Raw genomic sequence first — 23,130 nt, 5'->3', positions numbered from 1 at the left:
CTCGCCCACACACTCCCTCCCTCACACTCGCCCACACACTCCCTCCCTCACACTCGCCCACACTCCCTCCCTCACTCGCCCACGCACTCCCTCCCTCACACTCGCCCACACACTCCCTCCCTCACACTCGCCCACACACTCCCTCCCTCACGCTCGCCCACGCACTCCCTCACACTCGCCCACACTCCCTCCCTCACACTCGCCCACACACTCCCTCCCTCACACTCGCCCACACTCCCTCCCTCACACTCGCCCACGCACTCCCTCCCTCACACTCGCCCACACACTCCCTCACACTCGCCCACACTCCCTCCCTCACACTCGCCCACACACTCCCTCCCTCACACTCGCCCACACTCCCTCCCTCACACTCACCCACACACTCCCTCCCTCACACTCGCCCACACTCCCTCCCTCACACTCGCCCACACACTCCCTCCCTCACACTCGCCCACACTCCCTCCCTCACACTCGCCCACACACTCCCTCCCTCACACTCACCCACACACTCCCTCCCTCACACTCGCCCACACACTCCCTCTCTCACACTGGCCACACTCCCTCCCTCACACTCGCCCACACACTCCCTCCCTCACACTCGCCCACGCACTCCCTCCCTCACACTCGCCCACGCACTCCCTCCCTCACACTGGCCACACTCCCTCCCTCACACTCGCCCACGCACTCCCTCCCTCACACTCGCCCACGCACTCCCTCGCTCACACTCGCCCACGCACTCCCTCGCTCACACTCGCCCACACTCCCTCCCTCACACTCACCCACGCACTCCCTCCCTCACACTGGCCACACTCCCTCCCTTACACTCGCCCACGCTCCCTCCCTCACACTCGCCCACACTCCCTCCCTCACACTCGCCCACACACTCCCTCCCTCACACTCGCCCACACTCGCCCACACACTCCCTCACTCATCCACACACATACCCACACACTCCCTCCCACACACTCCCTCCCACCCACACACCCCTCACACTCACCCACACTCCCTGTCTCACCCACACACCCCTTGCCCACTCCCTCAACACTCCCCCCACACGCTCACACTCACCACCACACTCACCCACTCCCTCACACTCACCCACACATTCGCCCACACCCCAACACTCACCCTCACCCACACACTTGCTCACACACCCCTGACACACTCCCTCACACCTCACACACTCACCCACATACCCCCCCACACCCCCATCACCCCCACACTCCCTCACACTCACATTCACTCACCTGCACACATGCTCCCTCACATACCGTCTCCCACACTGACCCTCTTACACACTCACTCACACAGCCCCTCCCTCATTCACACTCCCGTTGCCCCAGGCCTGTGCCCCGGGGGCAGGGCGTCCCCACCTCACCCCTGTGCTAGAGCGAGGGGGGCTGGGGGGGCCTCTTAGCGCCCCTCTGTCTACCCTTGTTCACTCTACAGACGCCTGCGAACCGTCTGGCTTGGGGCCCGGGGCCAGGCGGGGGACAGGGGTGTCCCTCTGGGGAGTCCGGCCCGCTCCCAAAGTAGCGCTGAGGTGGCGGGGCCGTGAGCCCCCGGGCCAGGGTGGTGGTTCAAGGGGCCGCCGTGCAAGGCCCACCCTCCCCCCACCCGGAACTGGGGGTGGAGGTGGGGGGTGGAGGGAAGGGGCTGGGCCCCCGCGGGTGACAGGCTCCGCCCCCAGGGACCTCTCTGGGCGGCCCTCGCCCGGCACCCCTGCGGCGGCTGGAGTTGCGGGGGCCTAGCCAGGTGGCGCACGGGGGTCCACAGGACAGAGGGGGGACAGGGGACAGGCGGCCCCTGACAGCTGGGCGGGCGGCCCGGGCAGGTGGCCGCCGGATGCCCCCCGCCCCCTGCCTGGAGGTGGGGCCGGACCGCTCGGACCGGGTCGCTGCCGAGGCTGGAGGAGGCTCGGGCCGGCCCAATGGCTCCCCCTGCAGGCCGCCTGGCCCCGCGGCGCTCTCGCAGCCTTCACGGGCCCCGGGCAGAGAGCGTGAGGGCCCCGTCGTGAGCCGGGGACCGGGCGGCGCAGGGGTCCCGGGAATGGGGCCCTGCAGACGCTGGGGCCAGGGTGCGTGGGGCCGTCCGCACACGTGCAGCCCCCTCCTGGCATGCTCTCCACCGCGCGGACGGTGCCCCCCGCGTCTTAAGCACACCCCAGCAGGGTCCCCCAAAGACGGCCTCGGTGAGTCAGGACCCCCCCTCCCTGGTCCCATGCAGCCCCCTCGGCCCCGCTCCCGGTTCCTAAGTGGTGTGGTGGCTTGCTGGCCCCCGCCCGCCCGGACCTCCCAACAGGACACAAGTGACGCGAGCCCAGGCCCCCCCCACCCCTCGCCCCCGGGCGGCCCGAGGGGCCGGTGAGGGGGCTCGGAGCCTGGGTTTGCACGCCCGTCACACAGGCGCACGTGGCACGTGACCTGGTCTTTCCCAGAGGGCAGGGTGGCACAGGTGGGCGGCCAGCTCAAAGAAGGACCTTTGGGGCCCCCGCTCGGCCACGTGGAAGTCCTCATTCCCTTCGAGGGGCCAAGGAGAGTTTGGGGCTCAGCCTGGGCGGGGGGTGGGGGGGGGGGGTGGGGGGGGCAGCCGTGAGGGGAGGCGGCGCTCGACTCCAGGGGGCAGCGGGGACAGTGCCGCCCTTCTCCCCCTCCCCCTCCCCCATGGGAACCGAGCCACGTGGCGGCCCCTGGCCAGGGCGCCCACATCTGCCTGGCCCGACGGACCCTCCCGGAGGGGTGTGGACGCGGCAGCTGCGGGGTCACAGGCGGGGCGGTGGGCGGGCCTCGGGCTGGGCAGCCGGTCGGCCGGCCGGTCGGTCGGAGTCTCGCTCGCTCGCTCGCTCTCTTGGGCCGCCCTCAGTAGAGCCCACGGGCTGCGGCTTACACGACGGACACTTTGTTCTCGCGGTCCTGGAGGCTGGAGCCAAGAAGGTGGCCTGCAGACGGCTGCCTTCTCGCCGCGTCCTCACACGGAGGACAGAGACACCTGTCCCCTCTCTCCCTCTTCCGTGAGGACACTGGCGCCACCCCGGGGCCCCACCCTCATGACCTCATCTAACCTCATCCGCCCCAGAGGCCCCCCTCCTCCACATAGGGGCTTGGGGGTCGCAAACAGTTCAAAGGAGTGGGATTCTAGTGCAGGCTGGGGGGTCCGGGCCACCACAGCAGGGGCTCTCACCTCCGTGCCCCGGGAAGCCGGGGCGGCCCTGCCCCCGGGAGGCGGCCCCGGGGGTGCCCGGTCCACGAGACCTCTGTGGCTGCCGCCGCTGCCTTGCTGACACGACTTCCCTCCTGCTCGGCACCGGGGACTTGGAGGCAGCGCCCCAGGACGGCTCCCCATCTGCCCACGTCCCCGTCCCGGCAGGAGGCCCCCCGGGGCGCCGTGGGTATCACGCGCGGGGAACACAGGGGTGCGGAAGCTCAGCCCCGCCGCTGCGTGCCTGGGCCGGCCGCGTTTCCCCGGGCGAGCCCGGTGCCAGGCCTGCCTGGCCTCGCAGCCCAGAGCGAACTCCGGCTCCAGCATAAACACCCATTCAGCCGCACAAGGCCCCTTTGTCCCGAAGAGAGCTTCCTGGCCCAGGATGCTGCCTGGCGGCCCGTGTCCTCAGCACGGCCAGCTGCCCCAAGTGGCCTTCTCTGGGCAGACTCCCGGCCCGGCTCAGAGAGGCCCCGGCGGGGGTCAGGGTCCCCGTGGTGGCGCGCAGGGCGGCCAGAGAGGCCGGGCAGGCTGCGCCGGCCGAGGCCCTGCCACCACAGACCCCTTCGAGCGGCCCTGAGCCTGCAGAGAGCGACGGGAGCCTCGCGGCCACGTGGCCACCCTGCCCCCTCAGCCGCACGCGCCCGTGGGTGGGTGATGACACTGAGGAGAAGCAGCTGGTGAGCCTAAAGGCGCTCGCCCCCTGCCATCCCTGTCCCCCGCAGAAGAGTGGCGTCTGCCGCCCGTGCCCCGCCTGGCCTCTTCCCTGCCAACGGCCCTTGGTCCCCGTGGCTCTCAGTAGGCTCTTGAAACTCCTCCTGGGAGGGAGAGAAGAGTGGAGTCCTTGTGCAGGGGAGGGGTGGGATGGGGCAGGATCTCGTGCAGGGGCAGGTGGAGGGGGTGGACAGGGTTAGGGCTGACGGGGGTGGGGGACTGTACGCCGAGAGCAGAAGCCTGGGTCCTTCGGGGGAAGGGGCCGGTATGACAAGGGGGGCCCAGAGAGCGGCTTCGGGGCTCAGGCGGGCCCCTGATCCTCGCCCACACCTCCTGCAACACCCACGTCTGCTCTTAAGGAGACGCCTTCCAGGGGCCGAGCCCCCCTAAACTGAGCACTGGGCAGGGCCAGCGAGAGGCTCCCAGACGGACCTGGTCAGGGCCAGAGAAGGTGGCTTTGAGGCAGGCGGTGACGGCCACGGGCAGCCTCCTGCCGGCCAGAGCCCGGAGCAGGTTCTGGAGCACAGGAGACTGCGGAAGGAACCCCCGGCGGCCACAGCCAGGTGAGAGCCCTGGAGCCTGGGGCAGAGTGGCCCCTCGGTCCCTGCCCCCAGCCCGGCCTTCGTCCCAGAGCCGGGCACTTTCCTGCACACGCTCTGAGAAGAAACGGGTCCTCCACGTAAGGAGTCCTGGCCCCTCAGTCACCTCCTACCCCAGGCCTCGGGCCCTGGCCCGGGCAGCAACCTCTGGTGGTGGCCGGCAGGTCACTGCCGCCCGCCCTCAGGTCCGTTCCGGGGAGGGTCCTCGCCAGCCTGAGTCACAGCTGGGTGCGGGGCACAGAGACGCTCAGAGGCCTTCCGGCCGGGCAGGCCTCGGGCTGGGTCTCTGTGTCGGGACGCCCGCTCGCTGTTCACGAGAGAAAATGCCCCTTCGTGGGCAGTTCCTCCAGGCCTGGGCATGAGCGTCTCCTTGCCCGTGTCCGGCTGCGGGTCTCCTCGCCTGGGCCCTGTGCCCGCTTGAGGACGGGGCGTTCTGGGCCTGGCAGCACCGGCGCCAGCTGGGACCAGGTCACGACTGTGGGTCCTCAGCCTGCCCAGACCTACCAAGTCAGGCGCCAAGGAGGCGTTGTGCCGCCGGCTGGTTGTGGGGATCGTGGTGTTAGGGACACGGCTCCGGGGCACTCAAGTCACGAATCAGCGGCCCTGGAGACCGGTGTCCGGCCAGTTCTCCGCCCGTCGACGTCCAGGGACCGGGGTCCCCTGATGCCCCTGCAGGCCCGGCTGCCGCCCGGTTCAGAAAGGCTCCTGGGGGCTGCTTTGAGCCCCGCTCTGTGTCCCACCCCGAGAACCCCCCTCTCGGGCCCATCCCCTTGCCATGTGGTCAGCGAGCAGGTAGGGGAAGGATGCAGGGAAGGTCCGTGCTCAGGCCAATGTCCGAGGGTTCAGAGGGCCCTCCCCTGGGACAGCCTGGGGGCCGGAGGGGTGAGGGACTCGGACACCGTGGCTTCGCCAGTTACAAAGGTCTGCTCTGGGGGCGGGGGGGTGGGGGGGGTGTCCAGGAGGCGGCGCTCGCAGAACCGGCCTGGGGGGGGCGCCATGGGCTCCAGCCCAGGAAACCTGCCTTCTAGCAGATGTCTGTCAACTGCACTAGAGTGCCCGTGACCCCTGGCCAGAGTTCCATCCGCAGGGACGGCGGTCTCGCAAGGGACACAGGCTGACCGTCACCCAGGCTGTTGACAGTTTGCTTTTCCACACGAGAACCTTCGTCGTTTGGGTTCTGACCTGCGGTCGCGAGGTGGACACTCAGTCCCCCGTGGGGACCATGGGAACCGAGGGGCCACGTGGAGGAGAAGGCAGGGTCGCGGGGGCAGCAGTGCGGGGTGGGGTCAGCCTCCAGCCGAAGCCAGGAACCTGCAACGTCATCAAAACCAGAGCAACTCCAACACTTGAACCGAAGGGAAACTTTATTAGTCTTCTTGTTAAAGCAATCTAATTGAAAAACGAGCTGAAGTTAAGAAAAAGAAAAGAACACGACACCTTCCACAGACAGACAGACAGACAAACGGGGCAGGGGTGCTGGGAAGGGGCCTCCTGGTCAGATCTTCTCCATCTTGGAGATGAGGTCATCACAGATTCGGGTCAGTTCCTCGTTTTCCTTAGTCTGAAGGAGAAAAACAAACAGGGGTTTGACTTTTTTAATATAGAGATTTTAGCGTCCACATCTACCGTAGAGCTTGAGCTCGAGGCCCAAGATCAAGAGTCACGCGCTCCACTGCCACTGCCCAAGCCGGCCGGCCGGCCCAGACCCCTGGCTTCTACACGATTCCCGGGAGTAGACCACGGGGCCTAGAACTAGAAGGCCCGGTGCTAGAAGGGACTGGCGACCAGCCCCTGCTACGGGGCAGGTCCCCAAGCCGGGAGGGTCCCCCTCCCTTCATGTCCCACCCGGGGGCCGGGGCCCCACGTGCTCGCCTTCTGCTCAACCGTCTTCTCCAGTGACTGGACGCGCGTCTGCTCCTTCCTCAGGCTGGCCTGGAAGGCCAAGGCCTCCGCCTGGGCCTTGCTGCGCACCTGGGCGATCTCCTCGTTGGCGCTGGAGACGCAGAGGGCGGGGCTGAGACGGTCAAGGACCGGGGTCCGGGGGAGCCGGAGGGTCTCCCTCCCCAGGCTGGCCGGACTTTTCTCCACCCCTTCCCAGCCCCGCTGGGCCCCTCGCGCCACCACTCACCGCTGGAGTTTCTCCTCCGCGTGGGCCTTCAGGGCCTGGTACCGCCGGGCCTCCTTTTCAATTCTCGCTATGTAATCCTCCACACATCTCTTCAGCGACTCTTCGTTCTTGAAAGAACGAGCAGACGTGAACCGCTAACTCTGTTGGAGCCCGTCAGGCCCGGCTTTTGGGGGATCCCGGGTCAGGCGTGGACGCGCCCACGACCAAGGGGCTCTGGGGTGTTAACACAACAGCTCTGACAAGGCAGGCTGCGTGGACGCAGCAGCGGGCCTCCCCTCCCGGCTTCCGTGGCCGCCCGCAGCCCCCCTACCCACCCCCCTCAGCCTGCCCGGCACGCAGAGCCCACGGGTAGGGCCCCGTCTCTCCGCTGACCACGGGCGGACACCAGGACACGTGGACAGGGCCGTCTACCTAAGGGCCACGTGGGGACAGCCGTGCGGCCAGTCTTCCGCCTGGTTTCGGGCGACGACAGAACCCACAGATGAGGAGCAGGGGTGTGGCCAGGGGGAAGGCTAGAGGCTGAGGCCCCATGCCCCCGGGGTCCCACGCCGTCCCCTGGCCCCATGTTTAAGAACAGCGCTGGCTCCTAAACCGTCTCCCGGTTGTAGAAGGTTCTCTGCCGGCTCCCTCCACGCAAGGAGTATGGCCCGACGGCTCTCGGGTCCCCCCCTGCGTCAGGCCGCCTTCCCCCCCCGCCGCCGGCCCCCCGCCCTGGGGGCTGCAGTCAGGCCCCCACACCCCCTGTGCTGGGGCTTCACGGCAGCCGGGCTCGGCCGTGTCCCCCGAGTCATGCTCCGCCTTAGTCCTGGGCCCGAACCTCCACCCGGTCCTTTCCTGAGGGCTCTGCTGCAAGGACACTCGTCACTACGGGGATCAGGCGCCGTCGGCCTGTGGCAGTGCCTACCTGAGGGCAGTGTGGGGGTGGACGGGCCTGGAGGGGAGGAGGCAGCCGGGGGGGTGGGGGTGGGGGTCCTCCAGCCAACGACAGACCGGCCCGGGCGGCTTCCCCCACCACAGCTGAGAGGTGCAGGCACACCCCACCCGGGTCCCTCACCTGCCACCTTGTGGGTCTGTTTCTATGGACTGTGACCCTGGCTCAGGTGTTTCCAGTTTCCTGTGCTAACTAGTCAGCCATCTTTCAAGGAGTTTCAAGCTTTAGGGACTTTCTTCCGCACAGCAGGAACACCACCAGCTGCCCCAGAGTCATGGTGAGACAGCGCGAGCTCGGCCTGGTCCCCGTCCTCCAGGGCCCTTCAAGTCCCCACTCCTCACGGCAACAGGCCCTACCTTTCAGCTCTCTGTGTGGCTGGCTCCCTCCTGCCTGGCAGGTGGCACCTTCCAGGCCCCGTCCGGCCCTCCTCAGGGGCCTCAGGCTACCGCTCCCACCCCCGGCACAGGCCGGTCCCAGCATCTCGCAGTCACCGGGCCGTCCCTCTACCACGCGTGAGACTCCCTCTGCCCTCCTGCAGGCCCACCGTGCCCAACGGGCCAGGCCCTCCTCCAGAAGGCAGCCGCCTACTCCTTGGGGCCCGCGGGGCTCTGCCTCCAGTCTGGGCCCCTCGGCGCCCCTGCTCACGTGCCTGCACGTCCCTAGGCACCCGGTGGACTCCCCACACCTGGGCCCACCGGCGAGGAAAGACATAGCCCGGCGCCCAGCTGAGTTATCTTCGTGGAGAGACTGCAGCTTCCTGGACAAGGTCAGGACACAGGACGGGCCTGGTCGGGGGCTGACCACAGCCCCCCAGGGACCCTCTGGGGGAGGACGGGCACATGCCTGCTCGCCGCCACCTACCGTGCGGTACCCCTCGATCACCTCCTTCTGTTTCTCAAACCGCTTGAACAGGTCAGAGAAAGACTTTTCCATGGAGCTCAGGTCTGCAGTCAGCTGCTCTTTCTCCTTTAGAATCTTCTGGATCTCAGCTTTTGCGAGTTCCTTCTGTTTCTGAGCCTCCTCTTGAGAAAAGAGGAAGGGGCACTGGGGATCAGAGGAGCACAGGCGAGGGCAAGCAGGGGTGGAGGGGTGGAGGGGTGGAGGGGTGGAGAGGCGGGCGACCCCACCCATGGTCCTGCTAGTGACTGGGCGACGGGGCCCCTCTCTGGGGTGACCTTGCAGAGCAGGGCCTGGGGGGGGCACAAGTGCCCGGGAACAGCCGTTGCCTCCACAGCAGCCGTGGGTCAGGCGACAGGAACCTAGGGCCCCACGGAGCCTGCAGCCACCGGTCTGTCCCCACTGTCCGTACTGCCGGGGAGTGGGGGGCTCCACGGGGCTCAAGACTCTGCCCCGGGTGAAGACTGGTGCCCCCTCCGAGCCCCGCCTGACACACAGCCCCCTGGGGGTGCAGGGGCAGACCGCAGAGACAGCGCCCAGGGCGGCGTGCTGCCCTGATGCCTGCAGGGGCCCCAGGTACCCGCCCAGGGTCTGGCCCGTTTTGGGGCTGACCAGCACCAGGCCCCTGGCACCGCCGGGGCTGCAAGGTGCCAGCACTCACCCATCGCCTGGTACACGATCCCCTCGAACCCGTCCATTATCTTTCTGCGGGGAGAACAGACGTGCCTGTGGCGGCCCGCGGCGGGTACCCCGAGCTGCGCGGAGCCGGCCACGGGCCTTACCCCATTTCCAGGTTTTTCGCATGGAGCGTCTCACACCTGCTCCTGAGCAGCACGTTCTCCTGTCGTGTGGCTTCCACCTGCACAGACCACACGGCAGGTGGTGAGGGGTGAGGGGTGAGGGGTGAGGGGGGATGGGCGGTGGAGAGCCCTGCAGGGGCGAGGCCAGCTGGTACCCAGAGAGAGCACAAGTCCCCTGGAGGCATCGTCTGTCAGAGACGGGCGGGTCCCCCTTGGTGGGCAGGCATGTAGCAGGGGTCCCCGCAGCCCCCGGGAAGCATGCCTGTTTGTGGGGGATGCCTCCCGCTATAGGCGAGACTGAGAGAGCAGCCAGCAGAAGGGACGGGGCCAGCTCTGAGCAGGGCCAGGGGGCCAGGGGGCCAGGGGGCCAGGGGGCCAGGGGACTGGACAGGACGCTGCTGCTGGCAGAGGATGTCCCCATCTGGGCCCCTCCCAGCAGAGGCCTGGCTAAATACTGCCCAGGGGATGGTGGGGGCAGCGAGGGGACTCGGGGGCTCAAGGTCCAGCGGTCCTGCTTTACGACCCCCGGGGTGGCTCAAAGCAGTGCCATCGGAGGACACCCGAGACCCTCCGTGTGCAAACAGGTGCTCCGTGAGATGCCGGGTGGGAACACGGGAGCCCCAGCAAGCCGACACCCACGACCCTCCCTGCAGCCGCACGAGGGGAGCCGGCCGCCCCACGCCTCATCCTCACCGCGGCGTCCATGTCCTTCTGGCTATACTGTGGCACCTCCACGATGGAGCCCACGATGGGGCCCGTGGGCAGCAGGGGACCCCCAGGCCTGAAGATGCACGGAGGGGCGTCCGGCACCTGCGGGGGTGGGGAGAGGGGACACAGCAGCTGGGCCACATGCTCTGACACGCACCTCCAGCTCTACCCTGCCATCGGGGGAGAGGCCCGCAGAGGCCGGGGGCCTCTGGTGCCGCACGGCGACCAAGGGGCCCTCACCGCGCCCCCCCCCCCCCCCCCCCCCCAGCATGAAGTCAGGCCCTTGACAAGACGCATTCGTGCGTCACTTACGGCAGCGCCCGGGGCTCCTAGGAAGTCGAGGTCTAGCAGCTTCGCCGCGGGCAGGCTTCCCGAGGACGGCGCAGCCACGTCCTGTGTGCTGAGACCCCACGAGGGAAGGTAATCGCACCCGTTTCCCCCAAAGCCCAGAGAAGAACCGTCCTCGGGTTGGTGGGTCGCACGGCCTGTTGCAAGTGCTCGGGCTCGGCCTCTTGACGGGCACGGGGACGCGGGCATTGCACAGACACGGGACGGAGAGGGCACCCGAGCGCCCACGGAGCCTCAGGAGCGAGGCCGCCCGGCCGTCCCGCCCGCACCTGGCGGCTCCCGAGGCCGAGCCACGGTGTCCCCACTTGGTCCGGAGACCTCCCCTGCTGCACGGAGCCCACGGCCACGGTGGGGGGCGGGGGCTACCTGCTGGCGTCCGGGGCCGCGGGCACCGGTCTCTGAGGGCTGTCCTTCAGGAGCGGGTCAAACTTGAGGTACAGGGACTGTTTCCTCAGGGCTGACTCCTTAAACTGAAGGGACGGGCACGTCAGCGGGGTCGCGCAGAGGTCCCCAACAGGGGGACCACAGCACACCAGGAGCCGCCACCCCCCGGGCGGCGTTCACGTCCACGCCGGGGCCCGAGACGGGGCCCCGAGGGGCCGTCCCCACGCCGGCCCCGCATCCCGGGAAGGTGCGGAGGCCGCCGGTGCCCGAGCACAGGGACCCGCGTGACCTCGGGGGCGCGACAGCGGCACGGGGCGGCGCCGGGGACTCACCGAGGACCTCCCGAACTGCTCCAGGTAGTCCACGTCGGCCCCCGTGCCTAGAACTGAGAGGCGGCGTGTCGGCGCGGCGGGCCGGCCCGGGCCGGGATCCTCCCCCCCCACCCCCGCGGCCGGGAGCGACCACCCTTCACGTCGAAGCGGGGTTCCCGGCCTCTCACGACGCTCGGGGCCACGTCACGCCGTGGGGCTGTCCCGTGCGCCGCAGGGAGCAGAGCGGCAGCTCTCGGGGCGGGACCACCCGGGGTTCCCCGGGGACCGGAGCGCCCAGGCCGGGAACTGCTCTCCTGGAGTTCCTGACGACATCCCCCCGTCCTTACCAGGCCTCAGGGCGCCTCACACCACACGGATCGACCCACGTGCATCGAAAAGCCAAACAGAACAACGCGAAAGCCTTAGGAAGCCGGTGGGCAAATCCTCACAGTGCTGGATTTGACCATGGTTTCCTAGACCTCAGGCCCAAAGCACCAGCAACGAAGGAAAAAACAGGTAAATCGGACTTCCAGGTCAACGTTTGTGCTTCAAAGGAGCGAGAAAGGAAAGACAACCCCCAGAGAGAACGTTCTCCAGGCCCTAGATCTCACAGGAAACCCTCAGCGGGGACAGGTTTGAAACCCTGACCGGGTAACAAAGAGGAACACTCCAGGAAGACAATGGAGTACCCAGCAGGCCTTCCACAAAACCTGTGGGGGGACGTGAAGAGATGCCGGTCCCCAGGGAGGCGCCGAGGTGGCGCCTCACCGCCGCCAGGACGGTGGGAATCGAAGTCCGAGACGCGCGGGCGCTGACGGGGACCCCCAAACACCGCGGCTGTACGGTCGCCAAGTGGCGCCGCCCCTCCGGGAAGCCACCCGGCGGTGGCCCCGGCCCTTTCACACACCGCGACCCCGGACCCGGACCCCTTCCAGGTGTACGCCCAGGAGAGGCGGGAAGCTGACGTCCACGCGAATCCGTGTACACGGATGTTCGCGGCAGCCTTCTACCAGCCGTCCAGAGCAAACGGCCCACGCGTCCACCGGCCGTTGAGTGCTTTGCAAGCGTGGTCCGTCCACACAGTGGAACGATCTCGGCCGTGACAAGGGCGCGCTGACACCCACTACGACGTGGACGAACCTTGAGAACGTCACGTTCGGTGAAAGGAACCAGACACGAGACCCCGCGTCACGGGACTCCAGGGTCCCTGTGGGGACGCGGGCCTGCCCCAGCCGAGCCTGTCCGCGGTTTCGGGACCCCCGTACGGTGAGGACCCTCGATCATCCTGCCACAGACGAGCCCTACGTGCCACTGCCAGTCTTCCCTCTGCCCGGACGTTAAGCAACCGAAATGGAGACCCCGGCAGGTTGTGTCACGTCTACTAGGGCAACTCGATCCCACCCGTGTTGAAGCTTCAGAGCTTCCGGTCCGTCAGCCTGGGTGCTCTGTCCTAACAGCAACTCTGCAACCCTGTGAATCTGCACAGAACCTCCTGCGTGACTCCCGCCTACTCCCCTGAGCCTCCGACCTCCGTTCCTAAAAGTCCTTTCGGTTTGCGGCTGTGCCCCGAGAACGGCCACCTTCTGCTCAACCCGAAGCCCCTGCGTGGATCACTTAAAGCCCAGGAAGAGAGCTGCCGGGAAGCCGCCGCCAGGCACAGGCACGGACGGAACGGCAGGCCTCCAGCAGGGACAGACCGGTGACTGGGGACAACGTACGTACCCTCAGCGGGGTCTCGGAAGTGCTCCTCATCCAGGTCCGAGGGGGGCTCTGGCCCGTGCGGAGGAGGGGGTGGCGCTGACGCACTGGCACGGCCCGCGGCTCCCTCCTGGAAGGAGGATGGCTCCGTGGGGGCACCCTGGGGCAGCCGAAGGTCCTGCATGGGACCCCTCCGTCACCCAGTCTTGTCTGGGCACTGTGTCCCACCCGGCCCCCGTATGAACGTGAGGACAGCACACACGTGCACGCGGCCCTACCTCGCCCCCTGCACCTGGGGTCCCTGCCGCGGTCTGCATCATGGGTATGTCATCTGCTGAGGCCGAAGGCACCTGCCTGAAGAGATGGGGTCAGCCGGGCCTGCACCCCTGTGCCCCCACCAGCCAGGTGCAGGGGTGAGGCCTGCAGCCCGGCCCACCTCAACTGCACGAGAACCACAAACCTCAAAGGACACCCGGGCCAGGAGCTCCGGGGCTGTTTCAACTCAAAAAGCAAACCCCAAGCCTTCATTTTTCACTAGGAAACTGGCAAAACACACTGGAGGGAGGGGAAGTGAGTGCTGGGGCCGGGAGGCCCTCCCGGTGTGGTTCCAGTACCGGGCAGATAGGGTGCACGTGCCAGAGGGGCAGTCCCCGGATGCCCACCAAGGCCGTGTGTACCAGTGTGGGGGCCGGGCACCAGCTAAGCTTCTCTCGGGGACCCAGCACTTGGTGGCCACTCAGCAGCCATCTCCAGAGAGTGCGAGAGAGCATGAAACACCACCCCAAGCGTGGATGGCCACTCCACCGGCTTTGGAAGTAGACAGAACTTGCTAGAAACCTTTCTAGGTTTCCAGGTTCATTACAGATAGTGCTCTTAAGAAAGCACAAAGACTTGGGGGGAGAAAAAAGTGCCTGGTTGGCTTTGTCAGTTGAACATCTGACTCTTGACTTCCATTGGGCTCTGCCCTGAGTGTGATGCCTACTTAAGAGTTTCTCCCTGCCCCTCTCCTCCTCTGCTTGTGCACACGCTCTAAAATTAAAAAAAAAAAATTGAAAAAACAAAATTGAAGAAACAAAAAAAATAGCACAAGAGTTGCCCACACCCCCGTGGAGTGGACGGAACGGGGCACCGCTGTGCACTCCCCTCTGTGATCTTTCACCAGCCATCTAAGGTGGCCGCGAGCCCCCTCCTCAGTCTCAGGACCCACGACCGGCAGCTGCCTTGTGCAGCCTATGTATGCTCCGAGGCCCCTCCTCGGGGGCACGTGTAAGTGGCATCTCTGGCCTGGGGTCCTCTGGTGTGCTGAGTGACCAGCCACCCCACCGCCACCACCACCAAGTACTCACTGGCTCAGGGGGCAGTGCCCTGTGGCCTCCGGGCCGGCCTGCGGCTGCTTGGTCACAGTCCCTGCGGGCCTGCTCTGGGGGCACTCTGGGGATAGGGTCTCTCCTCCACTTTCAAATGGGTTAAAGTTCGGGTCATCCAGCTTGCTCCAATCCAGGTCGTAAGACCCCCGGGGGAGGGGAACGGGCCCCTCACCTGCCTCCTCGGGTGCCTTTTCCTGCCTCGGCTCTGGTATCCTAGAGGGAGGTTTAAGGCTGGGTCCCTTCCCCGCTTTCCCTCTGCTGACGGCATTGGCAGACAAATCAAATTCTAGCCCTGTGGGCCCGCGCCTCCAAGAGGCAGCCTGCTGGCCGTCGGCTTCTTCCTTCTGAGGACTTGGGGATGTGACCCCTCCAGCGTTCAGGGGGCTGTCCAGGATGGTGTTCCCAGGACCAGAAGTGTCTTCAGGGCCAGCGGGGGCCTCGCCAGGCAGGTCTTCGGGGGGCCCTTCTCCACCTGCTCCTTTGAGGACAGTAGCAGGGGGCAAAGTAGCCCCGGCTGAGGAAGCAGGGACCTGGCTGGAGCTTTCTCTGGCAGCCCCACGGGGACCTTCCGTTCTGTCCTGGAGAGCCATCTGGGAAGGGTCTTCTAGGATTTCTGAGGTGGATATACCTTTCTCGAAGAAACAAGAACAAGCATTTTCCTCCAAGGCTTGCTCAGGGCTCCTAGACGTTTGTCCTAGAGATGCCACTTGATTTTCAAGACTTTCTGGCATCTGGGGAGAGCTTGAGGGACCCAGGCTGGCCAGGGGAGCAGAGGTGGGTCCACTGGAAAACGGCCCATCTTCAGAGGCTGGTCTCACATCCCCTGGAGGCAGGTTGGCATTGCCCATCAATGGTTTCTGGACAATTCCATTGGTCATTTTGGTGTCAACTTCCTTGGTGAACTGTTGGCTTTTTAGAAACAAACTTAGTTAACGCTAAGGAACCTGTTAGCTTTTTCACTAGACTTTAGTAACAAAACATGAGCTAAAGACAGAAAAAAAGAATGTTTAGTCGATCTTCTTCCTGGGATTAACTTTCTCAAGCGTTTCCTCATAAGTCAACACTGCTGGGCCAACTAGGTCACGTGGGTTTCCGAGAGACGTAGACAAACGAATAGTCACAGTTAAGGTTTTCTGTACTAGCCTATCTTCCCTGTTCAGCCGGGACCACTAGCTACATAGTCAGGGACAGGGCACAGGTGGATCAAGGTTTTTCACTGCAGAGAAAGGCAAGATCGAGAACTCTGCCCGCAGACACAGCAGGCTTTGACACCGAGAGTGTCCAAGCTGACGTGCAAGGAGAGAGGTGACCAGGGGGGTGTGAAACCAGGAAGAAGCCAGAGTGTCCTTCCTTAAAGATGCGATCAGACCTTTCATGAAAGGTCTGAAACGCCCAGGCCGATTTGCTGGCGAAGGCATAGGAAGGGAGCAGACACGAAACTTAACCTTATTCTAAGCGTTTCATTGTCTGCTTTTCTACTAACAAATGACTCCCGACGCGAGCGCGCTGGGCACCGCACTGCACACCATTAGAGAGGAAACCAGGAGGAACTCGACCAGACAGAATTTTCCTGCCGCGTCTGCTGGAGTGCTTGCGAACGGCAGCACACCAAGCAGCACCGACACTTACTTCTCTTTCTGGGCCCAGTTTTGGTGAGAATTTTCCAGCCCAACAGTGTCCTCCAGAGCAAAAGGAGCCTCGGGCTTGCTGCTCGTGCCAGGACTCAAGATGCGGTGCGTCTGTGGGTCTCGCAGAGGAGTCTGAAAAGTCACCTGTTGGGGAAGGAGGAGACCCGTTCAACAGCTGGCGTCTTCACCACTCTGCTGGCAGTGCCCCCCCCCGCCCACCCTGACGTCCCCAGGAGAACGAGTCCCAGGGTGACCTAACATGTGACACACGGTAGATGTGACACAGGCAAAACGTGCTTACTTTCATAGCTTTGACTACGCTCTTGGGTGGCACATTTTCTTTCTGGGACAGACGAAGCACAGATAATCTTCCGGTAGGTTCTGGTGGCGAAAACAGGAACTCACAGTTTTCTGCACTTTTGTCACCAGTGACGTTTTCATCGTTGCAGATCTGCAGACTCATCCTGGAAAAGCAAACAGTGCGTGTCAGCGTGAGGGCTGTGTAGTCCGGATGAACAGACACGACGACGAGCTAGCCCTGCAAGGCAGATGTCCCCTTCCTGCACAGGTGGGTCACATCTCAGGCAGCACATCTTCTGCCAGGCAGTCCTTGTACTGCATCAGGGGACCTGCCGCCTCCCAAGACAAAGAGCTAGAAGGGCCTTCGGCCTGCAGCGCAAAGAGGAAGAATCGGGTTTTCAAAACAACTTGGGTTTTGTGGGTAAAAGTCAGAAGACGGGTGTGCTGGCCTCTCAGAAACCTGGGTCTCCCCTCAGGCCTCTGCTGAAGGCACCGAGGCCGCAGCACAGCTGGAGCAGGCTGCCAAGCTAGCAGAAAACAGGAAAGCAGAGGGGTGCTGTGACTTCTCTTCCACCACAGGCTGGGAATTGGGGGTACACCAGGGCCAAGGCCCAGAGGAAGAGCGGGACGAGGCAGCGACCAGCAAGGTGAGGAATTACTTGGTAGGGGTTGAGGAGCTTCTACATTGAGACTTGGGAGTCTAGAGACACGCACCAGGGACCTCCACTGAGGCCCAGGGGGCTCTAGAACAGTCCCCCTCCGCCCTCCCAGGGTCCTCATGATGGTTACCAGCATCACACTCCCAACCCAGGAGTCACAGGAGGACCTAGCCAAGGGAACATCACAGGTGTTTTGCTGGAGGCTGCAGCTGGAAGAGCAAGGCCAGGGTGGCTGGAACAGAGGGGGCAAAGGGGGCCTGGAAAGAGGCAAGGTCAGGGCAACAAGATGCCCTGGAAGATGTGGGGATGGGGCCGTGTGTGTGGAGGTTGGGGAATGGGCAGGAGGGAAGCGAGGGGTCAGAAGCTCCTGCAGACGGTCAGGGGTGGAATGACAGGCTCTGGCTTGGCCGGCAGGCCCACGAGGCACTGGGGAGAGGGAGAGAAACAGGAGGCAAGGACCACTCAGGTTTTTGGGGAACAACTGGGGAAAGCGAGAAGGGGGCAGGATGGCTGTGGGGTGGATGAGGGAAGGGTCTAGAGGACACCTTTCTGGCATTCTCTCCCCTGAGGAAGCTGGCGAGACCTTGGCGGGGTCTGTCGGGTTTGGCTTCCGCTGACGATGGCGGCCGGGAGCAGAGGCGGCCAGCCCAGACGGCCTTGTGAGCTGAAGTGTGGGGCAGGAAACGGGGGCGGAGCTGCGTTGAGCAGGTGGGGAGAATCGGCAACACCGGGAGGGCTGGAGCCTAGGTTTCTGCGGCAGGTGCAGCTGGAGTCAGCCGTGGCTCCCAGGTGGGGTGTGGAGAAAGCAGCATGAAGCTGCCCCGCAGAGCCGGGAAGGGCCGGAGATTAGGAGCCCAGTCTCGGACACCACGCAGCGAGCCGGTGGTGTAAGGGTGGGAGGTGCACATTTGCAAGGCACGCCTACCGGTGGTATTTGAGGCTGGACGAGGTCAGGGGGTGATGGGAGGGGAGGCCAGCGGCCCAGGCCGCGAAGGACCCTGACGCATGGACCTCCCAGAGGGAGACGAAGGAGAAGGGAGGCGCCAGTAGGCAGGAGCCCACCAGGCGTCGGGAAGCGGGGAAGAAGTCAGCCAGCTCCACTCCCGGGCTGTGACCGGAGACCGACAGGACACGCGGGCTGCTAGGGGCCCCGGCAGGAAGGTGCCCCTGCAACGGCGGCCGTAAAAGCCGGCGGGCTGGGCTCAAGGGTGAAGGGGTGCCGTGTGGACAGGGGACACGGGAGCCTCCGGAGAAGCCGGAGAGGGAGGAGGTCCTGTCAAGGGCGGGCGTAGCCCTGCTGTCGCGGAGTCGGGAGCCGGGGCGCGGGACCGGGGGAAGAGGCGGGGATGGAGCCCCAAGCCCAGGACCCCGCCGCCGCCGCCGCCGCCTACCTGCCGGCGGCCATACAAAGCCGAAGGAGCGGGAGGCGCCGCCGAGTCCGGAACACCGTCCGCCCGCCGCCGATTCAAATACCGACGGTTGGCGCCCGCGGCCAATCAGCGCGCGGCCGGGGGCGGGACGCACGGGGCGCCGGCGGCTCCACTTCCGGGGGCGGGGCACGCTGGGCGCCGGAAGCCGCCGGAATCGCGGCTCGTCTAGCTTGCGGAGGGGAAGGGAAGGGCTGCTGGCGGGCGGGGAGGTGACCTGGGCTCGCCGTCGCCCGGGGATCTCGGGTTCGGCTACGGACGCGATTGGGTTCCGCGGAGAGGCCAGGGCATGACAGCCATTGGCCCAAGCCGCAGTTTCCCCAGTTGTAAAATGGGGCTAGCTGAAACACCGCCCCCAAGGCGGGTCGTGGGATAGAGCCAAACCCTCGCGAGGACTGTCGCGGACTCGCGACTTCGGGCTGTGCTGTGCAGGGCGCTGCAACTCCACTTCCCAGAGTGCCCCGCGGTAGACCTGGTGGCGGGACTCCATTCCCCAGGGGGCCCCGCGTCGACGTGACGTCTTCTAGAGCGTCCCACGCCAATCTGTGGGTGGGGACCCATGGTCCAGAATGCCCCGCGGGCGGGGACACCATCTCCCAGAGCGCCCCGCGCCGGCCGGCGCCCACCTGCCGGCGCCCATCGGCTCGGAGCTGTCGGGTCTGTTTCCCGTCGGGTGCTGCGGGCCTCTCTCCCTGCCGGCTTCTTGGCGGCCGCGACAGCGCGATGGACAGCCCGGAGGTCACCTTCACGCTGGCCTACCTGGTGTTCGCCGTGTGCTTCGTGTTCACGCCCACTGAGTTCCACTCAGCCGGGCTCACGGTGCAGAACCTGCTGTCGGGCTGGCTGGGCAGCGAGGACGCCGCCTTTGTATCCTACCACTTGCGCCGCACGTCCGCCACGCTGCTGTGCCACTCGCTGCTGCCGCTCGGTGAGCAGGCCGGACCCTCCCCCAGAGAGTCCCCGGGGCGGGGCGCCGACCCGTGTCCCCCTTGGTGGACAGAAGTGGCCCCTCGGGCTCGCGGCCGAGTTCCGGGATCCCAGAGGTGGCTGGGCCGCGGGATTACCTCCGTGTGGAGAAGAGTCGGGGGAGAGTGAGCGGATCCCCGGTCGCCCCGAGCTGGGGAGAAACGACTGACCCCGAGAGCCGAGGCTGTGGGCCGGCCGCCCCGTGCGCTCTGAGCCGGGCCTCTCGCGTCCGCTGCTCCCAGGAGTGGAGAGGAAGGTGCTGGCGGCAGCTGGTCGCTTGCAGGTGGCGGAAGTGTAGGCTTAGAATACTAGCGGGGAGCCTAGTGATGCTTCGCCCAGCCAGGGCAGGTCGTGAGCTATTACGTGAGGCGGTGAGATTCCAACGGAAGGTGGAAGTGAGAAGGAGGCAGAGATGGGTAACCCCATGGGGGTGTCACAGGTGCAAAGGGCTGGGGCAAGACGCTTACACGTTGCCCAGGGGTTGGGCTGGGCGGTGATCCAGGGGCTATCGGGCCTCTCCGAGGCTTGTTTGCCAACTGGGCGGACACGGGAATTGGCTGGAAAGCCGGTTGCTGCCTGTGTGGGGGGGAGTTCTCTGGAGGATACAGAGCAGAAGCAGGTCTGGAAGGGCTGGTGGCTGGCTGGTAGGGGGCCCTGTCTATGGCTCTGTGGACTCGGGAGTTTCTAGCTGCCGACAGGGCGCAGCAGCCTGGGCTAGGTGTGGAGAGCCACCTGGAAGGGGCTGGGCTGAGGCCAGGCGTGAACAGGAGGGCTGCCTGCCTGATGGGGAAGGTGAGCAGAGGGGAGCCCATGGCAGGATGGAGACTGGGTCTTCGTGGTGAGCTGGTGGTCTCCATGACCAGCTTGGTCTCTCCACCTGTCAGGGTAACCGTATGGCTTTCCCAGCCTGAGACCCCAGTACCCCTTAGTACCCCTTAGTGCCCCTCAGATGAGGAAAGTGCAGTTCAGAACTTGGGCTCCTGGGAGGGTCGTGGGTTGGATTTCTGCCCCAGGAACTAAGGACCCCCCCAGTTTTCTGGAGTCCCTTTATCTACACCTTTCCTATAACCTGTGAGGAGCTGAGCCGTCACCATGCTGCAGACGGACAGAAACCAGAACTTGGGGAGCTGAGTGACTCATGCAAGTGGAGGAGATGATGCAGCCTGACTTGTGGCCAGTCCTGGAGTCTGTCTTTTAGGAACTTGTTTTGAAAAGCTTTGAAACATTATTGTGTATTACCTGCTGCTACCTAGTAAGTTACCTTAAATGTAGCAACCTGAGCAACAGCAAACAGGTTACCATTATTTCTGGAACCTTAAGCGTGCCTTCACTATTTACTTTGTTTTGACATGCACATTGGCCCGGATCTGGCCTGCAGGGGCCCTGGAGCGTCCCCACGACTTTGTGCTGTGCGCCATTATTCTTTGCTTACTGTTTGGCACAGGACATCTGTGCTCCGGGATGGGCCACGCTCTGATTTGCCTCCTCAGAAGGGGTGGGGTTGAGAGGCCAAGGTCCCACCCCTGGGAGGGCCAGTGTGCAGCTCTGCCTTGGGGGGACACAAAATTCTCGTATTCGTTTTGGCATTTTTAGTTTTTCCTATTTCAGTAATTGTCTACTACTTATGTAAAACTGAAGATGTAAATTAAAAATGTTTTTTCCTCGTTTATTTTCCCGTTGTCATGGGCAAGGGTTGAACTGGGCCAGCCGTGGAGGCAGGTGAGGCTCGCCTGCCCTGGGGTACCATGGCCTGGCTGTGGGAGCCGACAGGGCAGAGGGCCAGGCCCGGGGCTGGGGATGAGGGGAAGCACCCCTCCCCCCTGGAGGTACAGGGACAGCACTGTGGCCCTTGGTGGGCACTATGAGGGGAGAACAATGGCTTGGCAGTCCCGATTTCTACTGAGACCCTCCCCATCCTTCGTAGGGTACTACGTGGGCATGTGCTTTGCAGCTTCAGAAAAGCAACTCTACTCCCCCAGCCAGGCCCCGGACACCTGGCGGCTCTTCCTCCTGCTGGCAGTGACCCTGCCCACCGTTGCCTGCACCCTGATCTACTACTGGTCCTGGGATCGGTGGGCCTGCCACCCACTGGCCCGCACCCTGGCCCTCTATGCCCTCCCGCAGTCAGGCTGGTGGGCCGTCGCCTCCTCCGTCAACACCGAGTTCCGGCGGATCGACAAGTTTGCCACAGGGGCACCTGGTGCTCGCGTGATTGTGACGGACACGTGGGTGATGAAGGTGACCACATACCGTGTGCACGTGGCTCAGCAGCAGGATGTGCACCTGACCGTGACAGAATCGCAGCAGCACGAGCTCTCACCAGACTCCAACCTGCCTGTGCAGCTCCTTACCATCCACGTGGCCAGCACCAGCCCTGCTGTGCAGGCCTTCGACATCCGGTAGGTGTGCCTGTGGCTGGGGTGAAAGTGAGGCTGGTGCAGCCAGAGGCGGCCGGTGCCCGGGTTCCAGTCTGGCGCCTCTCTGGGAGGCCATGACGGATAGAGCGGGCTCTTCTGGCCACCGCTCCAGCGGGACCCTCCCTCCAGGCGCCTCGCCCCCTCGCGCTCCTGGGTGTTCTCTGCTGCTTTTTCCATGTACTCTGAGCCGCCTTCCACAGCTCTTTTCGGGGCAGCACACTGGGGACATTTGGGGGTGGCTGCCTTGGCTCTGGGGCCCAAGCTGGGGTCTTCCCATCCCATTCAGGCTGCAGCCCTCTGCAGTCTGCTGTCCCTCTCCCGGGACCCACTTTGGGCCTGACCCCGTTGAAGGTCAGGTGTTCTGTGTTTCGGCTGCAACCCTCCCCTCGGTCCCTCTTTGCCGTTGGCTGCATCCCTTTGGGGCAGGTGGGTGGTGCTGGTTTTGTGTGCTCTGGCTTCAGGGCTGTCTTTGCTGGCTGGTCTTCATCAGGCAGCTGGGCTGTGTCTGAGCCCCCTGGCGTTCTGGGAGGTCGTGGGTGCCGTCACCCTAGAGGCGCCTTGGCATCCTCATTAGGGACGAAGCCCCACCCTGCAGAAGGGCCTTGGTCCGACGGCCCCAGCCCAGCAGTCCCCACCTTGTGCAGGCTGAACTCCACGGAGTATGGCGAGCTGTGTGAGAAACTCCGCGCACCCATCCGCAGTGCGGCCAACGTGGTCATCCGTCAGAGCCTGGGCGACCTGTTCCTGGAGACATTTGCTTCTCTGGTGGAGGTCAATCCGACCTACTCGGTTCCCAGCAGCCAGGTGAGGGCCGGGTGGGGTGGGTGGATTCCCACAGGCCAGGCTCCCTCGGGGGCGGGGGGTCGGGGGGGTGGGGGTGGCCCCACAAGGCCGCGCGGCCACACTGCTGGTGACCCTCTGGGCCCGCCCACAGGAGCTGGAGGCCTGCATTGGTTGCATGCAGACGCGTGCCAGCGTGAAGCTGGTGAAGACCTGCCAGGAGGCGGACGAGGGCGAGTGCCAGCAGTGTTACTGTCGCCCCATGTGGTGTCTCACCTGCATGGGCAAGTGGTTCGCCAGCCGCCAGGACCCGCAGCGCCCTGACACCTGGCTCGCTAGCCGCGTGCCCTGCCCCACCTGCCGTGCTCGCTTCTGCATCCTGGATGTGTGTGCCGTGCGCTGAGCCGGCCGGCTGGGCGAGGGAGTGGCCTTGGGGACCCCACAGCCACCGTGAGGAGCAGCCAGGCCTGCAGGCCCGTTTGTGTTGTCAGCCAAGGGTTCTTTTTCCGGCATGACGTAGGAGGAGGGGAGGTTTTCTGCTGCAGCTCTGGCAGTGACCGTGGGATGGGGCTTCTGTGCCTCTGCTTCCTTTGCTTTCTGTTTCACCAGGTAGGACAGGTGCTAGACACAGAATCCGGTGCGGTGTGGGGCCTGCTTCTGGAGCATTCTTTTTTTAATTTTTTTTTTTTATTTTTGGGACAGAGAGAGACAGAGCATGAACAGGGGAGGGGCAGAGAGAGAGGGAGACACAGAATCGGAAAGAGGCTCCAGGCTCCGAGCTGTCAGCCCAGAGCCTGACGCGGGGCTCGAACTCACGGACCGTGAGATCGTGACCTGGCTGAAGTCGGACGCTTAACCGACTGCGCCACC

At 65.0% G+C, this 23,130-nt stretch overlaps 2 protein-coding genes across 7 annotated transcripts; one reads left to right on the top strand and one right to left on the bottom strand.

The window, feature by feature from the left end:
• Positions 1 to 5,857: 5,857 nt before the first annotated feature.
• TACC3 (transforming acidic coiled-coil containing protein 3) lies at positions 5,858 to 18,174 on the bottom strand. Of its 4 annotated transcripts, none has more exons than XM_060655567.3 (16): positions 18,062 to 18,174; positions 16,013 to 16,175; positions 15,713 to 15,855; positions 14,063 to 14,992; positions 12,995 to 13,070; positions 12,741 to 12,894; positions 11,040 to 11,092; positions 10,690 to 10,793; positions 10,288 to 10,375; positions 9,961 to 10,077; positions 9,250 to 9,326; positions 9,129 to 9,172; positions 8,432 to 8,592; positions 6,640 to 6,746; positions 6,384 to 6,504; positions 5,858 to 6,072 (listed from the first exon to the last, which is right to left on the bottom strand). In XM_060655567.3, the coding sequence occupies exons 1-16, from the start codon at positions 18,073 to 18,075 to the stop codon at positions 6,007 to 6,009; spliced, it is 2,418 nt and encodes an 805-aa protein (XP_060511550.3). In that variant the 5' UTR covers positions 18,076 to 18,174; the 3' UTR covers positions 5,858 to 6,006. The 4 variants fall into 4 exon arrangements, with proteins under 4 accessions (XP_060511550.3, XP_060511551.3, XP_060511552.2 ...); XM_060655568.3 differs by having other exon boundaries at positions 12,741 to 12,846; XM_060655569.3 differs by lacking the exon at positions 14,063 to 14,992 and having other exon boundaries at positions 18,062 to 18,170.
• Positions 16,174 to 22,923, top strand: TMEM129 (transmembrane protein 129, E3 ubiquitin ligase). Of its 3 annotated transcripts, none has more exons than XM_060655572.3 (4): positions 16,174 to 16,279; positions 20,988 to 21,462; positions 22,125 to 22,284; positions 22,415 to 22,923. In XM_060655572.3, the coding sequence occupies exons 1-4, from the start codon at positions 16,261 to 16,263 to the stop codon at positions 22,661 to 22,663; spliced, it is 903 nt and encodes a 300-aa protein (XP_060511555.1). In that variant the 5' UTR covers positions 16,174 to 16,260; the 3' UTR covers positions 22,664 to 22,923. The 3 variants fall into 3 exon arrangements, with proteins under 3 accessions (XP_060511555.1, XP_060511554.1, XP_078302511.1); XM_060655571.3 differs by lacking the exon at positions 16,174 to 16,279 and adding an exon at positions 18,585 to 19,025; XM_078446385.2 differs by lacking the exons at positions 16,174 to 16,279; positions 22,415 to 22,923 and adding an exon at positions 18,585 to 19,025 and having other exon boundaries at positions 22,055 to 22,277.
• Positions 22,924 to 23,130: the final 207 nt, after the last annotated feature.

The sequence above is a fragment of the Panthera onca genome, chromosome B1, assembly GCF_046562875.1.
Source record: "Panthera onca isolate mPanOnc1 chromosome B1, mPanOnc1 haplotype 2, whole genome shotgun sequence".
NCBI classification, from domain to species: Eukaryota; Metazoa; Chordata; class Mammalia; order Carnivora; family Felidae; genus Panthera; species Panthera onca.
The sequence above is the reverse complement of the archived record's forward strand: the minus strand, read 5'-3'. Positions and strand labels throughout refer to the sequence as shown.

Coding starts and splice junctions, on each gene's coding strand:
- TMEM129 (XM_060655571.3), top strand. CDS start 18,821: ATGGACAGCCCGGAGGTCACCTTCACGCTGGCCTACCTGGTGTTCGCC. Junction 21,463..22,124: donor GTGCAGGCCTTCGACATCCG/GTAGGTGTGCCT, acceptor CACCTTGTGCAG/GCTGAACTCCACGGAGTATG. Junction 22,285..22,414: donor ACTCGGTTCCCAGCAGCCAG/GTGAGGGCCGGG, acceptor GCCCGCCCACAG/GAGCTGGAGGCCTGCATTGG.
- TACC3 (XM_060655567.3), bottom strand. Junction 15,856..16,012: donor GCGTAGTCAAAGCTATGAAA/GTAAGCACGTTT, acceptor CTTCCCCAACAG/GTGACTTTTCAGACTCCTCT. Junction 14,993..15,712: donor AACTGGGCCCAGAAAGAGAA/GTAAGTGTCGGT, acceptor GTTTCTAAAAAG/CCAACAGTTCACCAAGGAAG.